Source organism: Hyperolius riggenbachi, chromosome 7 (assembly GCF_040937935.1).
Source record: "Hyperolius riggenbachi isolate aHypRig1 chromosome 7, aHypRig1.pri, whole genome shotgun sequence".
NCBI lineage: Eukaryota > Metazoa > Chordata > Amphibia > Anura > Hyperoliidae > Hyperolius > Hyperolius riggenbachi.
In genome coordinates, this window is record NC_090652.1 from 66187869 (window position 1) to 66207742 (window position 19874).

Sequence of the window (19874 nt, forward strand, 5' to 3'; positions counted from 1 at the left end):
GATGGACAAAACATTAACCGTGGTAAAACAACGGGTGTTCTGTCACCACCCCTCGGACAAACATGTACGGGGGTATAACTATGCACAATAAGGGAAAGATGCGCCCTGATTTGAATAAAAGCTTTTAAAAACAGTTTAAAAACGAAAAAGAATAAATGAAGTATCTTACCTCAATGACGAAATCTCTGTAAACTTACAAAAGATTTTTATTTGAGCACAGGCAACGCGTTTCGCGGGTCTGAGCCCGCTTCCTCAGGCCAATACAGTGCCTAGAACAGCAGGAAGAGTTCCTCAATATACATACATATACACATTTCATAAAAAAATATAAAAATAATAGCGGTCAGAGTACATATATAAATGAATAAATAGCATAACATGATTTAATTTGGCAGATTTATCCATGCCCTAATAGTTGATTCTATGCTGTGCATACGCAAACACATATTTATGCGCACGCACACACACATCAAAGAGAACATACTACTGTGTCTCATATCTAAGGGCAAACTTGATGGTTTAGTCTAAGCTTCATTTGCCGTAATGCACAATACCATTATTATTATGCACCTTCTAGATATGTATGTATATTGAGGAACTCTTCCTGCTGTTCTAGGCACTGTATTGGCCTGAGGAAGCGGGCTCAAACCCGCAAAACGCGTTGCCTGTGCTCAAATAAAAATCTTTTGTAAGTTTACAGAGATTTCGTCATTGAGGTAAGATACCTCATTTTTCTTTTTCGTTTTTAAACTGTTTTTAAAAGCTTTTATTCAAATCAGGGTGCCTCTTTCCCTTATTGTGCATCTAAATATAAAGTTGGTCTTACAGGACAATTGCTTCTTATCTATTCCAGGTATTGATCATATGATTGTGTAGCTGATGAGGCTTGAGCGAGCTGATGCTGTTAAAGCACTGTACTGAGGGCCGTGTCCACCGGAGGTTACTGAATGGCCGCATAGTCCTGGAGCTCCGATCCCCTAAACTATTCAGAGCGGCTCACAGCGATGCCTAACACCATAAACCACCAGAGCGAAGCAGAGGAGGAAGGCATGGACATGGAGACGATGCGGAAACGCAAGAAGAAGCCGCCGATGCCCGCCAAACTTACTGACTTCTTCCCCAGCAAACAAAGGACCTCTCAGCAAGATGGCGCCGGCGCGACAAGGAAGGACACACAGCGCTCTGGAGCCCAACACACCTCTCCCTCCTCCACCAGCCAGAGCTCCAGAGCGGCATCCAGGGACTCCTCTCCAGACTCGGTCTCCCCAAATTCCAGAAGCCCGGCCAAAAGCAGGCAGAAACTCGCCGATGACTCCAGCATGGAGAGACAGGTAGGCCTGATGCAATCCCCGGCAGCAGCTGCAGCACCGAGCATTGAAGCTTTCCCAGCCACAGAGTCAGTCATTACACAGGCTAATCTTAGAGACATGCTAGTTGCACTCAAACAGTCCTTACTAGCAGAACTGATGCGAATCACTTCTCAGATACAAACGTCTATAGATGATTTGGGGGAAAGAGTTTCTCACAATGAAGAAAGGCTAGAAGAACTAACAGCAAGGCATAACAAGATAGTGGACTCTCTAACTGACAAGAACACTGATCTGGCCTGGGTTAAATTGAAGATGGCAGACGCAGAAGACAGAAACAGAAGATGTAACCTAAAATTTAGGGGAATTTAAGAACAAATAGCTCAAGCAGATCTCAAAGGTTTTCTGACCGATCTGATTAAAACTACACTGCCGGGCTTAGAACCCTTTGAACTGATGATAGATAGAGCCCACAGGCTTCCCAAGCCAAGTTTCATCGCAGAAAACAAACCCAGAGACGTCATTGCTAAATTTTTATGCTACACCACAAAGGAAAGACTGCTTCATGCTACCAGAAGAGCGGGGTCCCTACCAGCACCTTACCAAAGAATACAGATTTTCCCTGACCTTTCGCAGGTCACACTGTCAGCAAGGAAAATACTACAGCCGGTCACTAAGGCCCTGCGAGACAATGGCATCTCCTACAAATGGGGTTTTCCAGTAAAACTTCTAGTTTCCAAGGAGGGAGCAACAACAGTGATTAAATCACTGGAGGAAGGCCTAAAAACCTTACGCATCTGGAAATTGAATCCAGCACCTGTACAAACACAGCAACCCCGCAAATCCTCTGCCTCTAAACTTCAAGTAGAATGGCACAAAACTAAATAATGGGGGTCACTTACTTTTCTTTTTTCTGTTTCTCTCTGCCCAACCTCCGACGGAGATGTATTTGAGTTTTAACACTCTTGCACCCCCACTCAGATGTGGGTCTTTTAAGATGTTCTCCACATCTACACATGGTTATAAGTTTTTTACCACCTATGGACTTAAGTTTTTTGTCTCCTCTACGACATCCTGGGTCACAGCTCTCTCCCTGATTATCCAAGGCTCCTACCAAGCTCAGAAAGACACTAGCACATTCTCTTTCCCAAACCGCCAATCTGCTACTTTCACAACAATCCAACTTCATCCCGCTAGATGAAAATTAAGCTAATGTCTATAAATGCCCACGGCTTAAACTCCCCCCAAAAGAGATTTAACATGTGGGAAGAGGCGACCAGATCTCAAGCGGATATCATCATGGCCCAAGAGACACACTTTGCGGAGGGCAAGGTTCCCAAAATTTCCCACAACGCTTTCCCGGCTATACTACTAAGCAACTTTCACAAGAAAAAGAGAGGGGTGCTAATTGCACTTCACTCGCGACTAAACGCATCCATCGAATCTATAGTACGAGACCCTCAAGGAAGATTTCTTATACTTATCTGCTCAATTAAAGGGGCACAATATACATTGGTATGCATTTATGCTCCTAACACGGCGCAAGCAACATTCCTCAAAAAGACTTTAAAAAAGATCAAGGAAGTCCAAAAAGGCCAGCTCATCATGGGAGGGGATTTTAATGCCCCCATATTTTCTACACTAGACTCCACTTACAAAGGATCCCTCAAGACCTTTGCATTGCAACCATGGCTGCACTCAGAAGGACTCTACGACCCTTGGCGGGCACTTCATAGTAACGAAAAAGACTTCAATTTTTACTCACAGGTGCACAGATCTTATAGTAGAATTGACTACTTCCTAGTACCAGACAGAACTTTACAAACAATCTCAGAAGCCCAAATTGGATCTAGACTCTGGTCGGACCACTCACCGGTCTTTATCACCCTAGAGGCCCCTGCCTGCCTCCCAGCCTCCAAGACCTGGAAGCTCAATAACAGCATCTTGTCATCCCCTGAGGATGTCCAATGGTTAAAAGACCAGCTAAGAGAGTTTTTTAAATTTAACGACACCCCAGATATAAGTATTTTTACACTGTGGAACACTCATAAAGCGTTCACAAGAGGTTTGCTCATGAAACTTGGAGCCAGAATAAAAAGACAAAGGCAAGCTAAAATTAACGACTTATTAACACAAATTAGGGCACTGGAGCAAAGAGTAATCTATTCCCCCTACCCTACATTAGAAGCAGAACTATTCTATCTCAGACAAAATTTCCGTTCACTTCTCCTCCAAAAGTATAACTGGATGGTTCAACATTCTAAAGCCCTTTTCTTTTCTCAAAACAATAAAGCAGGTAAAATGCTAGCCTTGAAACTCAAAAAAAAAAAGAGTCAGATCCACCATACAAAAAATTATTCACCCCTCTACTCAGAGGCACTACACAAACCCCCAGGATATAGCTGACACGTTCAGCGACTATTATCAATCATTATACAATCTCTCCCAAGACACTAACACCTTCCAACCAACCTCACAATCCATAGAAGACTTCCTAGACCCACTTAATCTCCCTAAAATCTCGGCAGACCATCTAGAACAACTCAATAAAGAAATATCTACAGAAGAGGTACTATTGGTAATTAAGCATCTTACACCTCAGAAAGCTCCAGGCCCTGACGGGTACACAAATGAATTCTATAAGACATTTGGGGGTATTCTGGCTCCAAGGTTGACTACCCTATATAATAATATAGTAGACGTTGGCAAACCCCCAGAGGAATTTTTGAATGCTAATATCACGGTCATTCATAAGCCTGGTAAAAATCCTTCTAGTACATCAAATTACAGACCTATCTCACTCCTAAACGGAGATACCAAAATTTACGCCAAAATATTGGCAAACAGGCTAGTCAAATTTCTACCACTGATCATACAAGTGGATCAGGTAGGCTTTACCAAGGGCCGTCAAGCCCCAGACGGTACTAGAAGGATGATCAACCTTATGAAATATGCGAAACTCAGCAAGATGCCTTCTCTGTATCTAACTTTAGATGCAGAGAAGGCATTTGATAGAGTACACTGGGGATATCTCAAACAAACCTTACTAAAATTTGATATCTCCGACCCATTTGTCCACGCCATAATGGCTTTGTATACAAACCCTCGGGCGTCAGTCACACATGCAGGGTTTTCTTCCAAACCCTTCCAGATCTCGAATGGGACCCGCCAGGGGTGTCCGTTATCCCCACTCATCTTTGTTCTTATAATGGAGACCCTGGCGGAGACCATTCGAGCTAACCAGGAAATCTCTGGACTTCAAATAGGAGAATATCACCACAAGTTAGCATTGTTTGCGGATGATGTCATGCTAATTATCACCAATCCCCTCACTTCATTAAAACATATTCAATCAGCCCTCTCAAACTTCTCCAAAGCCTCATACTATAAAGTAAATGAAAGCAAATCCCTCATGATGAGCAAAAATGTAAGTGACACATTAGCCCAACAAATCTCTCTCGTTTCCCCTTTTCCCTGGACAGAAACCTCTCTAACATACCTAGGCATCCAGCTTCCTAAATGTACGTCGGACCTTTATAACACCAACTTCCTTCCCCTAATTAAACAGGTTTCAGCAGATATAGCCAACATTCAAAAAGTAGAACTTTCTCTAGCAGGTAGATCTGCGGCGTTTAAAATGCAAATATTACCTAAAATACTTTATGTGTTTAGGACAATCCAAATCCCAGTCCCTCAAAAATTTTTCTCTGAACTAAACAAAATAACTTCTAAATTCTTCTGGGGTGGGAAGGCACATCGAATATCCCACAAAACTATTACAATCCCAAAATCCTATGGAGGATTTGGTTTCCCATGCATGAGCACCTACTATCATGCATGCATCCTAGATATGGCAAAGTCTTGGTGGACCCCAACAGATAAAAAATTGTGGCTAGATATAGAAAAAGAAATGATTGGTATGGACCCTAAAATATTTTTATCTATTGCTCTGCTACAAACCCCCCCCCCCCCCCCGCAATCCCTAAACTACCATCAGTATTAGCTACTCTACAATCGTGGAGACTCCTTACTTTAAAGGACAAATCGGCAATAGAGGGGACCTCTTTGAAAATCCCAATCCAAATTTTAAAAAATCTCACACCTGATCTTATCCTAACACCATGGGTACAGAAAGGTATAGTATATATTAACGACCTACTACACCATAACTCCATGAAAACCTTTGCCACCTTAAGATCCCAATATAGCCTTCCACCATCTGAAATTTTCACCTACATAAGAATCTCCCATGTTATTAAAAATATAAAACCCAAACCCCCATACTTACCTATCTCCCTCAACGCCTTTTTAAACTCTCCATTTACTATATTTACTATGAAGAAAGGCATATCTTTGTGGTATGAGCATCTTTCTTCCGATAAAGCACCTAACCTGAACACCTACTTAAACAAGTGGTACAGAGACCTCAAAATAAATATCTCAAGCACACAAATCGCCCAGGCCTCTAATTCCATTTCTAAACTCTCGGCCTGTTCATCTCATTGGGAAACGCACCAGAAAATCGCACTAAGATGGTACCTAACCCCGAAAAAGTTAGCACTCTTCTCCCCAAATAACAGCCCTATGTGTTGGCGATGTAACATTCTACAAGGGACGCTTTTACATATATTTTGGGAGTGTAAACAAACACAAGGAATGTGGCAATCCATTTCAGAGGTCATAACCTCAATAATTGGGACCCCCTATCAACTAACACCAGAATTAGCCCTATTACATGTAGGAATTGACTCCTTCTCCCCAATACACAGAAAATTAATAACCCACCTTTTGTGTTCCGCAAGACACGCTATTACCCTCAACTGGGGTCAAACCTCTATGCCCTCCATACCCAAAATCTTAGCCGCTGTATCTAGCAATCTAAAGTTGGAATACCATATTTACAAATCTGAAAAAGTGACTAATTCACTTCTAACACTGACAAAACTGGCTCATAATGAGCTCCCACAGTAAACACGCAAACACCTGAACCCCCCCCCCCATAGCCCATCAAAAAAAAAAAAGTTACAAGAGATAAGACCAAGCCGTTTACTGACATCAACTCTTGGTACAACCTTTCTTTCTGAGCCACTGTAACCAGGATAACACACCAACCCTTCATTGAATGGAAATTTTCGGTACACTTAATGTTCTAGTTCAGCCTGTAGTCTGACCGATAGGGTCACAATGTAGGTAAGGTTTGTGTTTATTGTTCATGTTTATTATTAGAGTATCTACAATAAGGTTTTAAAAACTTTTTCAATGACTTGTATAGATCACTATAGCATCCCAGTGTTCTGTGCAAATTTCCCCTGGGTAAATACAAAAATATCCTGAATCATATCCTACCACCCTCTGATGGGGAACGAAAATCTAGCAAATATTGGTGTCTCTAAGGTTATCTAACTGGCATAAGCACTCAACAGGTAGTTGGCATAGCCCCTGGATCAGTACTTTCAACCGACACACCACATCCAATAACCTTTGAACACCTATCCTAGATACCACCGTCACATAGAGCCTCGCTGGAGGCCAAGTAATAGCTAGCCAATGAACTTACTAAACTGACGGAGGGTAGGAAATTTTCCTTTCTCCAAACAATCAGCCTCTCCAGATAGTAAACATCAAAAACAGACACCTCGTCACCCTTATTTTATAATCCAAGAGTAAGGTAGGAGATATGATGAAGGATTTAAACACCCACGAAAGAATTGTACAAACACTGCATCAAAACATTTATCACACAGGGGCATAGACTACTTCCCATTGTCTCAGCATAAGGTATGGACTAAATATATCTTACAAGTCACCATGTTATCGATCTTATATCATCTAATGATGCAACTGTTTTATAGTAAGTTTTGTAGATTATGATACAAATGCCTTCTTTGTATTGTTCTAAAAATTTTAATAAAAATTTAATTTGGAAAAAAAAAAAGCACTGTACTGATTGTTTTGGTGCCATTTTTCCTTGCTAATTTGGGTGCCCAGAGTTTCAGCCAGGTGATGCACAAATTAGTAAAAAAAAAATAGACATTTGTCAGCCTGCAATAGCCAGTGCCCAAATTATGTGCCCCCCCCCCCCACCCAAAGTTGCTACATCTCGGAGTGGAGCTTGGAGTTTGTGCAGGAGCTGGGAGACCCATTTTTTGGCATCATCCTGTACCGAAACGGTCCACACTGATAATGAATGGTCTCGGTGAGGATTGCCATTGTGATGAAAGACATTAGAAGACATAACCACATTATTGTCTCTTTTTTGTTGTGTTGTATTTCGCAAGATGTATTGAATTGTATTGTTATATTTAGCTTTGATATGTCTCTTGCTTTGTTTTTTTAGAAATGCCCAGCAGACCTCCGATCTCAGGTAAGAGATTGTCTCCCATCATTCCATCTGTTATGGAAACTGAAAGGTAGATCATCATCATGTAATACATTGGATTCCAGAAGATCTTTCCTGGGCTTTATGCAGCATCTTAACTTAACAAATACAGTATAATGGTTGATTCATAAAAAACCCCTGAGAATTACCGGTTTACTTCTGATTTCTTTTTTCTTATAAATTAATCTCAAAAATTGTCTCCAGGGTCAGGCCGACGCAGAGGCAAGAGAGGCTCCAGCCTCAGGGCGCAGTGTAGGAAGGGCGCACAACTCACTCAGCTGTTATTCTCCTATTGTGATTGAAGCAAAAATCTTTAAAAACATCTGGATACCACAAAATCCTAGATAGGAGCTTGTAAATTTTAAGGTATTGGCAAGATGATATATACCCTCTCGATTGGGAAGAATGAAAAGAGGGAGTACAGATGAAAGATGTTGGAGATGCAATATTGAGAAAGGTTCAGTCAACCATATGTGGTGGACCTGTCCGATTATTGCACAGATATGGCAAGAAATATAATAATTTTGTAAGCGGCGGGTCCCAGATTCATGTAATTTTAGCAACTGTGTTATAATTTTTGTGGAAAGGGTGACCTGTGTGGGGGAAGTGGATGATACCTTGCTAATACCTGCGGCATATATATATATATATATATATATATATATATATATATATATATATATATATATATATATACAGAAGTTGTGCATAAAAATATACAATGATAATAGCATAGCTCAACACAGGAGCACAGCAATGAAGCAATGTTTTCTTTTAGTTGAGCAGGTGACTAATCTGAGAAAAAAAAATAAAAAAGTAAAATAAAAGTTATCTATCCAACCCTTAAATTATTTTAAAATATTTTTGGGGCACCTCCCCAGCTTGCAATTAACCTACATAGTTTCTCCTGTCTGGCCAAAGGAGCACAACTGTTTAAACTTTTTTGAACCATTTAGAAGTTGTATCACAAATGAAAAATAAATATCACTCTTTACAAATAATAAAAGGAAATTGTGGACAAGAGAATGTAACAATGCTTTCATCTAAATATAAAGTTGGTCTTACAGGACAATTGCTTCTTATCGATTATAGGTATTGATCATATGATTGTGTAGCTGATGAGGCTTGAGCGAGCTGATGCTGTTGAAGCACTGTACTGATTGTTTTGGTGCCATTTTTCCTTGACTAATTTGGGCACCGAGAGTTTCATTTAGGTGACGCACAAATTAGTAAAAAAAAGAGACATTTGTCAGCCTGCAATAGCCAGTGCCCAAATTATGTGTCCCCCCAAGTTGCTACATCTCGGAGGGGAGCCTGGAGTTTGTGCAGGAGCTGGGAGACCCATTTTTTGGCTTCATCCTGTACCCAAACAGCCCACACTGATAATGAATGGTCTCGGTGAGGTTTGCCATTGTGATGAAAGACATTAGAAGACATAACCACATTATTGTCTCTTTTTTGTTGTTGTTTATTTCTCAAGATGTATTGAATTGTATTGTTATATTCAGCTTTGATATGTCTCTTGTTTTGTTTTTTAGAAATGCCCAGCAGACCTCCGATCTCAGGTAAGAGATTGTCTCCCATCATTCTATCTGTTATGGAAACTGAAAAGTAGATCATCATCATGTAATACATTGGATTCCAGAACATCTTTCCTGGGCTTTATGCAGCATCTTAACTTAACAAATATAGTATAATCGTTGATTCATATAAAAAAAAAACCTGAGAATTACCTGTTTACTTCTGATTTATTTTTTCTTATAAATTAATCTCACAAATTGTCTCCAGGGCCAGGCCGACACAGAGGCAAGAGAGGCTCCAGCCTCAGGGCGCAGTGTAGGAGGGGCGCACAACTCACTCAGCTGTCATTCTCCTATTGTGTTTGAAGCAAAAATCTTTAAAAACATCTAGATACCACAAAATCCTAGATACCAGCTTGTCAATTATAAGGTATTGGCAAGATGGTATATTTCACCCTCTCAACTGGGAAGAATAAGAAGAGGGAGTACAGATGAAAGATGTTGAAGATGCAATATTGAGAAAGGTTCAATCAACCATATGTGGTGGACCTGTCCGATTATTGCAAAGCTATGGCAAGAAATACAATTATTTTGTAATCGGCGGGTCCCAAATTAATGTAATTTTAGCAACCGTGTTATATTTTGGGGGAAAGGGCGACCTGTGTGGAGGAAGTGGATGATACCTTGCTAATACCTGCGGCTATAGTGACCAAAAGATTGATAGCCCACAACTGGAAAAATGTAAATCCGCTAAGTTTAAGAGAGTGGTTACAGGAGATGGGTAGTTTTTTAGAAGTGGAAGAGTGGAAGTTAAATGAGCCATCCCCTGGTAAAAAACTAAATAAATGGCGTAAAAATGGGCAGAAATTTTGAATTATCGAGGGTAAGGCAGAAGAAACACTATCTGTGGTTGTGGGCCCAGAGGCTTTTGGATAGACTTAAGATTCAGGGCGGAGTTAGACGTTTGTGGTGTGTAGTCGTGTGAATGTTTTAATCTGAAGGTTTGTGTGATAGATTGAGAAAGCTATTTTCCCGTGAGGGGGTGTATAGAAAAAATATATATATATATATATGTAAATATAGAAGTTGTGCATAAAAATATACAATGATGATAGCATAGCTCAACACAGGAGCACAGCAATGAAGCAATGTTTTATTTTAGATGAGCAGGTGAGGGTGACTAATCTGAAAAAAAAATAAAAAAGTAAAATAAAAGTTATCTATCCAACCCTTAAATTATTTTACAATATTTTTGGGGCACCTCCACAGCTTGCAATTAACCTACATAGTTTCTCCTGTCTGGCCAAAGGAACACAACTGTTTAAACTTTTTTGAACCATTTAGAAGTTGTATCACAAATGAAAAATAAATATCACTTTTTACAAATAATAAAAGGAAATTGTGGACAAGAGAATGTAACAATGCTTTCATCTAAATATAAAGTTGGTCTTACAGGACAATTGCTTCTTATCGATTCCAGGTATTGATCATATGATTGTGTAGCTGATGAGGCTTGAGCGAGCTGATGCTGTTGAAGCACTGTACTGATTGTTTTGGTGCCATTTTTCCTTGACTAATTTAGGCGCCCAGAGTTTCAGCCAGGTGACGCACAAATTAGTAAAAAAAAAGAGACATTTGTCAGCCTGCAATAGCCAGTGCCCAAATTATGTACCCCCCCAAGTTGCTACATCTCGGAGGGGAGCCTGGAGTTTGTGCAGGACCTGGGAGACCCATTTTTTTGGCTTCATCCTGTACCGAAACAGCCCACACTGATAATGAATGGTCTAGGTGAGGTTTGCCATTGTGATAAAAGACATTAGAAGACATTAACACATTATTGTCTCTTTTTTGTTGTTGTTTATTTCTCAAGATGTATTGAATTGTATTGTTATATTTAGCTTTGACATGTCTTTTGCTTTGTTTCTTAGAAATGCCCAGCAGACCTCCGATCTCAGGTAAGAGATTGTCTCCCATCATTCCATCTGTTATGGAAACTGAAAGGTAGATCATCACCATGTAATACATTGGATTCCAGAAGATCTTTCCTGGGCTTTCTGCAGCATCTTAACTTAACAAATATAGTATAATAATTGATTCACAAAAAAAAAAAACCCCTGAGAATTACCTGTTTACTTCCGATTTCTTTTTTCTTATAAATTAATCTCACAAATTGTCTCCAGGGCCAGGCCGACGCAGAGGCAAGAGAGGCTCCAGCCTCAGGGCGCAGTGTAGGAGGGGCGCACAACTCACTCAGCTGTTATTCTCCTATTGTGTTTGAAGCAAAAATCTTTAAAAATATCTGGATACCACAAAAACCTAGATACCAGCTTGTCAATTATAAGGTATTGGCAAGATGGTATATTTCACCCTCATGATTGGGAAGAATAAGAAGAGGGAGTACAGATGAAAGATGTTGGAGATGCAATATTGAGAAAGGTTCACTCAACCATATGTGGTGGACCTGTCCGATTATTGCAAAGATATGGCAAGAAATAGAATTATTTTGTAATCGACGGGTCCCAAATTAATGTAATTTTAGCAACCGTGTTATAATTTTTGGGGAAAGGGCGACCTGTGTGGAGGAAGTGGATAATACCTTGCTAATACCTGTGGCTATAGTGGCCAAAAGATTGATAGCCCAAGACTGGAAAAATGTAAATCCGCTAAGTTTAACCACTTGCCGACCGCACGCTTATACCGTGCGTCGGCAAAGTGGCAGCTGCAGGACCAGCGACGCAGTACTGCTGCGTCGCCAGCTGCAGGCTGATTAATCAGGAAACAGCCGCTCGCGCGAGCGGCTGCTTCCTGTCAATTCACGGCGGGGGGCTCCGTGAATAGCCTGCAGGCCGCCGATGGTGGCTCGCAGGCTAAATGTAAACACAAGCGGAAATAATCCGCTTTGTTTACATTGTACGGCGCTGCTGCGCAGCAGCGCCGTAAGGCAGATCGGCGATCCCCGGCCAATCAGCGGCCGGGGATCGCCGCCATGTGACAGAGGACGTCCTGTCACTGGCTGCACAGGACGGATAGCGTCCTGTGCAGCCCGGATCACTGGGGGGACAGGTAGGAGAGGGAGGGGGAGGGAATGTCGCCGCGGAGGGGGGCTTTGAGGTGCCCCCCCCCGCAACATGCCACCAGCAGGAGCGATCAGACCCCACCTGCACATCATCCCCATAGGGGGGAAAAAAGGGGGGCGATCTGATCGCTCTGCGTGCCAGCTGATCTGTGCTGGGGGCTGCAGAGCCCACCCAGCACAGATCCCATCAAACAGCGCTGGTCCTTAAGGGGGGGTAAAGGGTGGGTCCTCAAGTGGTTAAGAGAGTGGTTACAAGAGATGGGTAGTTATTTGGAAGTGAAAGAGTGGGAGTCAAATGAGCCATCCCCTGGTAAAAATAAATAAGTAAATGGCTTCAAAAATGGGCAGAAATTTTGACTTATCGAGAGTAAGGCAGAAGAAACACTATCTGTGGTTGTGGGCCCAGAGGCTTTTGGATAGACTTAAGATCCAGGGTGGAGTTAGACGTTTGTGGTGTGTAGTCGTGTGAATGTTTTAATCTGAAGGTTTGTGTGATAGATTTAGAAAGTTATTTTCCCGTGAAGGGGTGTATAGAAAAAAAAAAATATATATATATATATATATATATATATATATATATATATATATATATATATATATATATACAGAAGTTGTGCATAAAAATATACAATGATGATAGCATAGCTCAACACAGGAGCACAGCAATGAAGCCATGTTTTCTTTTAGTTGAGCAGGTGACTAATCTGAGAAAAAAAAATAAAAAAGTAAAATAAAAGTTATCTATCCAACCCTTAAATTATTTTAAAATATTTTTGGGGCACCTCCCCAGCTTGCAATTAACCTACATAGTTTCTCCTGTCTGGCCAAAGGAGCACAACTGTTTAAACTTTTTTGAACCATTTAGAAGTTGTATCACAAATGAAAAATAAATATCACTCTTTACAAATAATAAAAGGAAATTGTGGACAAGAGAATGTAACAATGCTTTCATCTAAATATAAAGTTGGTCTTACAGGACAATTGCTTCTTATCGATTATAGGTATTGATCATATGATTGTGTAGCTGATGAGGCTTGAGCGAGCTGATGCTGTTGAAGCACTGTACTGATTGTTTTGGTGCCATTTTTCCTTGACTAATTTGGGCGCCCAGAGTTTTAGTCAGGTGACGCACAAATTAGTAAAAAAAAAGAGACATTTGTCAGCCTGCAATAGCCAGTGCCCAAATTATGTCCCTCCCCCCCCCCCCCCCCCCCCCAAGTTGCTACATCTCGGAGGGGAGCCTGGAGTTTGTGCAGGAGCTGGGAGACCCATTTTTTGGCTTCATCCTGTACCCAAACAGCCCACACTGATAATGAATGGTCTCGGTGAGGTTTGCCATTGTGATGAAAGACATTAGAAGACATAACCACATTATTGTCTCTTTTTTGTTGTTGTTTATTTCTCAAGATGTATTGAATTGTATTGTTATATTTAGCTTTGATATGTCTCTTGTTTTGTTTTTTAGAAATGCCCAGCAGACCTCCGATCTCAGGTAAGAGATTGTCTCCCATCATTCTATCTGTTATGGAAACTGAAAGGTAGATCATCAATATGTAATACATTGGCTTCCAGAAGATCTTTCCTGGGCTTTCTGCAGCATCTTAACTTAACAAATATATTATAATGGTTGAGTCACAAAAAAATAAAAAAATAAAAACCTGTGAATTACCTGTTTACTTCTGATTTCATTTTTCTTATAAATTAATCTCACAAATTGTCTCCAGGGCCAGGCCGACGCAGAGGCAAGAGAGGCTCCGGCTTCAGTGCGCAGTGTAGGAAGGGGGCGCACAACTCACTTAGCTGTCATTTTCCTATTGTGTTTGAAGCAGACAGAATAAGAAAAGGGGATACATGGCAGTGACTGCAAGCCAGATAACTAGAGATTAAGGTGTTGGGGGCCCTGGGGTGCCTCTTACTCTAATAGCAATCAGTGTGTGACGGCTGGGGAGGGAGGGATGGAGGGGCGCATTTTGGTGTATCAGCCTTGGGTGCTGGAGGACCTTGTCCACACTCCGATTGTCTCTCCTTATCTGTTTATCTCTTTAGCAGTGGTGGGCTGAAATTTTGCATCCAAATTCACAATTACGCATCAGAATCGTAATGTGAAATTTCAGAGAAAATCGTAATTAATTTTGTATGTAATAGTAATATTTCATGATTTCGCATAATTTTCTTGTTATTTTGCGTAATGTTCTGCGGACTTTAGCGGTTAATAGCAAAGATCCCATAAATACTATTGCTACTAAAATTCTACATTTGTTAAGGAAAATAGTAGATAGCTAACGGGCAATCGCGCACCCGGCGCAGGAGCAGCAGGGCAGTCTATCTGGACGGTTAAGTGGTTAACACAACTGTGAAATCACATACCATTCTATGATGTCTTATCTTTCCACCTGCTATGATCTATGGCAGAGAAGGTCAACTCCTAAAGGTTTGTCTCAGCAGTGGGAGAGAGGGAGGAAAGGATAAGGGGAGGGGGGATTAGTCTTCAGTCATTTAAGTGTCAAGGTCTAAATCCTAGGGACCAGCGAGGTGTTAGTGTACAAAGGGCAGGGACTTAATAAACGCGAGCTTATGACCCGCACTTACTGGGAATTCCTTGTTCATGGGAAATAATTGCAATCCCCGATCACTATCACGAACGGGGTTCAGAGGGTTACCCGCACCTGTCAGCGAAGGGTAGACACACGCTGATCCATTCAGTGTAGAGCGCGTGCAGCCCCGGACATCTAAGGGCATCACAGACCTGTTATTGCTTGATCTCGCGTGGCTGAACGCCACTTGTCCCTCTAAGAAGTTTAGCGACGGGCGGTGTGTACAAAGGGCAGGGTGAGTGAGGTGTTAGTGAGATCTAACAATGAGGTCCAGTCAAGTTACAAGTCTTGTTGGCTCATCTCTAGATCTGTATGATTATGTAGGTAATGAGACTTTCTATTGAGGTCTGCAGCAAATGTAATGATTATGAAACACATTAGAAAACATAACTCAATCGTTGTTTATAATTGTGTATATTTTAGCAATAATTAATTGGTTTATTACTTTGTGTTCTCTTTTACCTCACTTTCTAGCGATGCCTGGCAAATTTCCGAACTCTGGTAAGGAATATTTCTGATGCTTTCATTTGTTATGGAATTTCACACTGGATTAACTAGTTAACCACTAAGGGTTTTTTCCCCAGACCAATTTTTACCTTCAGCACTCCTCCCATTCATTGGCCAATAACCTAATCACTACTTATCACTATGAAATTATGTATATCTTGTTTTTTTTTGTTTTTTTTTTTGCCGCCAATTAGGCTTTCGTTGGGTGATACATTATGCTAAGTTTCCGACCATTATAGTTTTAAAATAAAACGTTCTACTGTGGATAAAACCCACACATTTTATTTGCCCGTTTGTCCTGGTTATTGGAACATTTAAAATATTTCCCTAGCACAATGTATGGCAACATTTTGGAAGTAGAAATGTATATTTTCTGTTTTGCGTCCATTACTAATTACAAGGCCATATATGCAAAATAACAGTAATATACCCTCAAGACATACATATTTAGAAGGTTCAGTCCAAAAGGTAAATATTTATGTATTTGTTTTATTGTCATTTTTTTTTAAATATGGAAATTCTTTATTTAAAAAATGTATGTAGGTGTAATCTTACTATTTGGCCAGTGGTTGTCCTAATGTCCTCACAGTTTTTCTTCCTGTGCATACTGTCAGTACGCTAACAGGAAGTAATGCGTGCATGTGTTACTTTTTTATAACAATGACCGCCGGCATGTTATTGATGCTGGTGGTCACTGACACGGGGACTTATTGTGAAAATGTTCAAAATTATAAGCTCCAAGTGTCAGACTCTAATCAGCTAATTAATTCAAAACACCTGCAAAGGGTTCTTATTTCATATATTAGTTTCATCTTTTAAGTAGAATTTTTGAGTTTCAACTGTATCTTTCTATTTAAGGGAAGCTGGCTAAAGTTTGATGCTCATGGGCTGATTTGTCTAAATTGATTTGCAGGTCCACCTGGCACTACTGCAAAGCGCTGCACACAGAGAGGTAAGTTAATCATAACTGGTAAATAATGACTCAAAAAAGAACACAGAATTTCATAACACAGTAAAAACATTCCTTCTCTGGCCCAGCACCAGTCAAATGCTTGCTTCATATAACAAATGGACTTACACCAGGGATGAGGAAGCACAGTTTCACGAGAAGCAACACTGTGCCCACTCATTTCTGAACAGAGGGGGTCGTAGCAGACACTATTAATTTACCTGGAAGTCCACTTCTTGCCATGACACTTTATCCTCTCAATAATTCCTCCTTCACTGCCAGAAACTTTGCTGTGAAAAAGGAAGTGTTGAGAGGGTGGAGTACAGTGTGGAGGACAGCAGCAAGAGGCAGACATCCATGTCTTTCAATAAATCCCCCTATACATTCCGAGTGGTTTGGGTCACCCTGAGCTGCTTGGTTACTCTGTTGTACTGGTCCAAGCCCTATCTCATACAGCCATATCAATCCCTGCTATGTACTGATGAGGACCAAAAGTCTGAAATAGGCTGTCACATGTGGGTTTGATATGGCTGTGTAAACGTTAAAGCTATAGGCTTGCTATACACCAGCCGTTCTGGATGCTTGCTTGGCTTACCAAGGGTGAAAAGGGATAATTTGCATATTCAGTAATAGTGCATTGTGGGTAACCACAAATGTTCACCTATAGCTAAATTATTGCAGATTGCCTTCTGTTTTAAGAAGGCAAATACACCAAGCTTTGTTTTTTTTTTAGTAGGAGGGCTTTTCGGTCCCTTTTCTATCCCCCTACACATTCCGAGTGGTTTGGGTCACCCTGAGCTGTTTGGTTACTCTGTTTCAAGAAATTCCAGATCTTCCTGCATATGTCTCCTCACAGCCACAGTGACAGCAGGAATCAGAATGAGAAAACCCTTTTACTCCCCCCTTTATGAAGGGATGAGAATGTCCTAACCCCTGTTGGTTTCTAGGGACTGTGTGTCCTCTAATTCCTTTGCAAGGATATCTGAGAACACTCTATTGGATGTAAAAAATAAACAAAAAAAACTCATCTTCCCCCACAGAATTGCCTCGTGGTAAATCTTGGCCTCATTTTCACACAGATTTTCACTAAGTAATAAGACTACATCGGGTAGATTTGTTAGGAATTTCACAGCTGAACCCGATTGTGTTATATTTCCAAGAGTAATGGGGTTGTTGGCCTGCTTGAAGCTTGGCACTGCTATGTTAATGCTATATGAGCTCTTTGTACAATCTGTAAATTAGTTCATTTGTTTTGCTGTATTCTATCCACTACTTTCCTTTTGTACATAGTTTGTATAATTCACTAATTTTCCTGTTTTTTAATGCATTTTTAAGAAACTCTGTTATTAAACATGCATTACCACCAACTGCAAAATGTCTGAGTTTTTCATTTTCACATCCTAGAAATGTATCACACACTCACACAGTTAATATGTACATATGCAATGTGCACATAATTAGCATGTACATATTTAAAGCAAACCTTAAGCGGAAATAAACATATGGTATATTGAATCCCACAAAGATGGAGACACAGAGAGCCCAATATAGTGTAGTATGTACTGGTAGAGTGGATATGTAAGATAAGTATGCAGATATACTCACAAACGGGGATTACTATCCAGGTAACGAGTATATCAGCAGGTGGGGAGATTAGACCTGTCGCCGCCCAGGATTAAGAAGTCGCTCTCTGTAGATAGGAAATACAGGGCAACACCCCTCCACTAAGGGTGGGCGCAGGAACTGTATATGCAGACAGAGGCTCCAAAAGAATAACATTTACTAAAAATGTTAAAATGAGAAAAGGCAGAGGTGGACTTACCTTCTCCAAGCAGACTGTTGTATATATTCAAAATAACAAGGATTTATTTGTATACTCCAAAAAGTGCAATGCATTTCGCGGGCATCTCCTGCTTCATCAGGCAATAAAAAATGGAGCATGTACTCATACTGGTCTGGTGCAAAGCTCAGCACCTCTGTGATGAATGAATGTATGAATAATGAATTGTATGTGTAGTACAGCTAAGAAATACAACATTAATAGCAAAGAAAATAATCTCATATTGTTTTCCAGTACAGGAAGTACAGGAAGTTGTTATTTACGCAAAAGAGCTTCTCTAATTTCTTCAACCCACTAGGTAGAAGACAGTCCTGTTTTCTAAAGCACTTAAACAGCAAATAAACTGTGAGAAACAGCTTGAGATAAGAATGTACTGCAGGAAAGTTGAAAGGGTCATTACTTCTTAGTCTTACAGTTTAAAAGACGGAGTGTGCTTTTAAAACTGCAACTGTGACAGAATTAATAGTATTATTGATTTTGATTTATAAAGTGCCAACATATTATGTGGCGCTGTACAAAGTATGATGCAAAGTTATCAAAAAAATAATAATCTATACAACTGAAATTAAACATATGAGACCCTTTCTTTGCTACTAATGTTCTTATTAATTAATTATCTGTACTACACATACAATTCCTTATATCATACTTCTTTTTTTTCACTTCAGGTTTGCTTTAAATAGCAGGGTCCAAAAATAAAAAATGGTCACTCAAGCAGGGAGCATGCCTACTTGAATTGCATGTGTTTTGCCGCAGAGCAGGACACACTTGCAAATTGGCATATTGAATAAGTCTATAGCAGGGGTCTCAAACTCGCAGCCCGCGGGCCATTTGCGGCCCTCGATACAATATTTTGTGGCCCTCGCTGGCAAAAGCTTCCTTATGGTTCGCTTCATGGCTCCCAAGTAATCCGCCGCATGCCCGCCGCTAAACGAGGGCTGCAGAACCCCCAAATGGCCCGGGGGCAATCGGCCGGCATTTCCTGGAAGGGGCAGAGCTTTCAGCTTCAGCTCTGCCCCTCCTGACGTCAATTGCCGCACGGATCGCCGCCTCTCCCTGCCCCTCTCTGTGAAGGAAGAGTGAGAGGGGCGGGCAGAGGCGGCGATGCGCCGCGATTGTGAAATTCCTTATGCGGCCCAGCCTCATCCTGACTTTGCCTCCTGCGGCCCCCAGGTAAATTGAGTTTGAGAACCCTGGTCTATAGGAAGTACCAAACATATACATTGCTGTGTGATTCACAATGCGATTTTTGTTGCAGTTAAAAATCGCTCAAAAAGTTCTTTCTTTCTCCACATATTATGAGAATTGCATGCAATTAACATTCAATGCTTTCCTATGAGAAATTACAAACACGCGCGATTTACATGCAATTTTTATGCTTTTTTGAAAACAAAATGGGAAGGATTGTTTGAAAACATTTTTTTATTTACTTGCCCAATATGTATATTTATTAAACATTCATTAATATTCATTAAAAATGCAAAACAGAAATGCACAAAGAATACGCACATAAAACGCACCTGCAAAAACACAAGGCACAGGAAAAAACATAGAAACACACAGCAGAAAACGGAGGCTTTTCTGCCTAGACAAGTGTGTCTTAGCAATTCCAAAGGTCTATACAGGAAAATTAGGAAACTGAGTTGAACCTATACTACTGACTGAATCATGAACAATAATACCAGCATTTATAATTTGCCTT

The 19874-nt window shown here is 40.6% G+C and overlaps 1 protein-coding gene across 1 annotated transcript in view; it reads left to right on the forward strand.

The window, feature by feature from the left end:
* LOC137526036 (uncharacterized) overlaps nt 1-19874 on the forward strand; it is a 70948-nt gene that overhangs the window by 39681 nt on the left and 11393 nt on the right. The window contains exons 3-8 of the mRNA XM_068247248.1: nt 7645-7671; nt 9225-9251; nt 11135-11161; nt 13748-13774; nt 15351-15377; nt 16297-16335. Coding sequence (XP_068103349.1) covers nt 7645-7671; nt 9225-9251; nt 11135-11161; nt 13748-13774; nt 15351-15377; nt 16297-16335 — 174 coding nt within the window. The remainder of the gene's footprint in view (nt 1-7644; nt 7672-9224; nt 9252-11134; nt 11162-13747; nt 13775-15350; nt 15378-16296; nt 16336-19874) is intronic.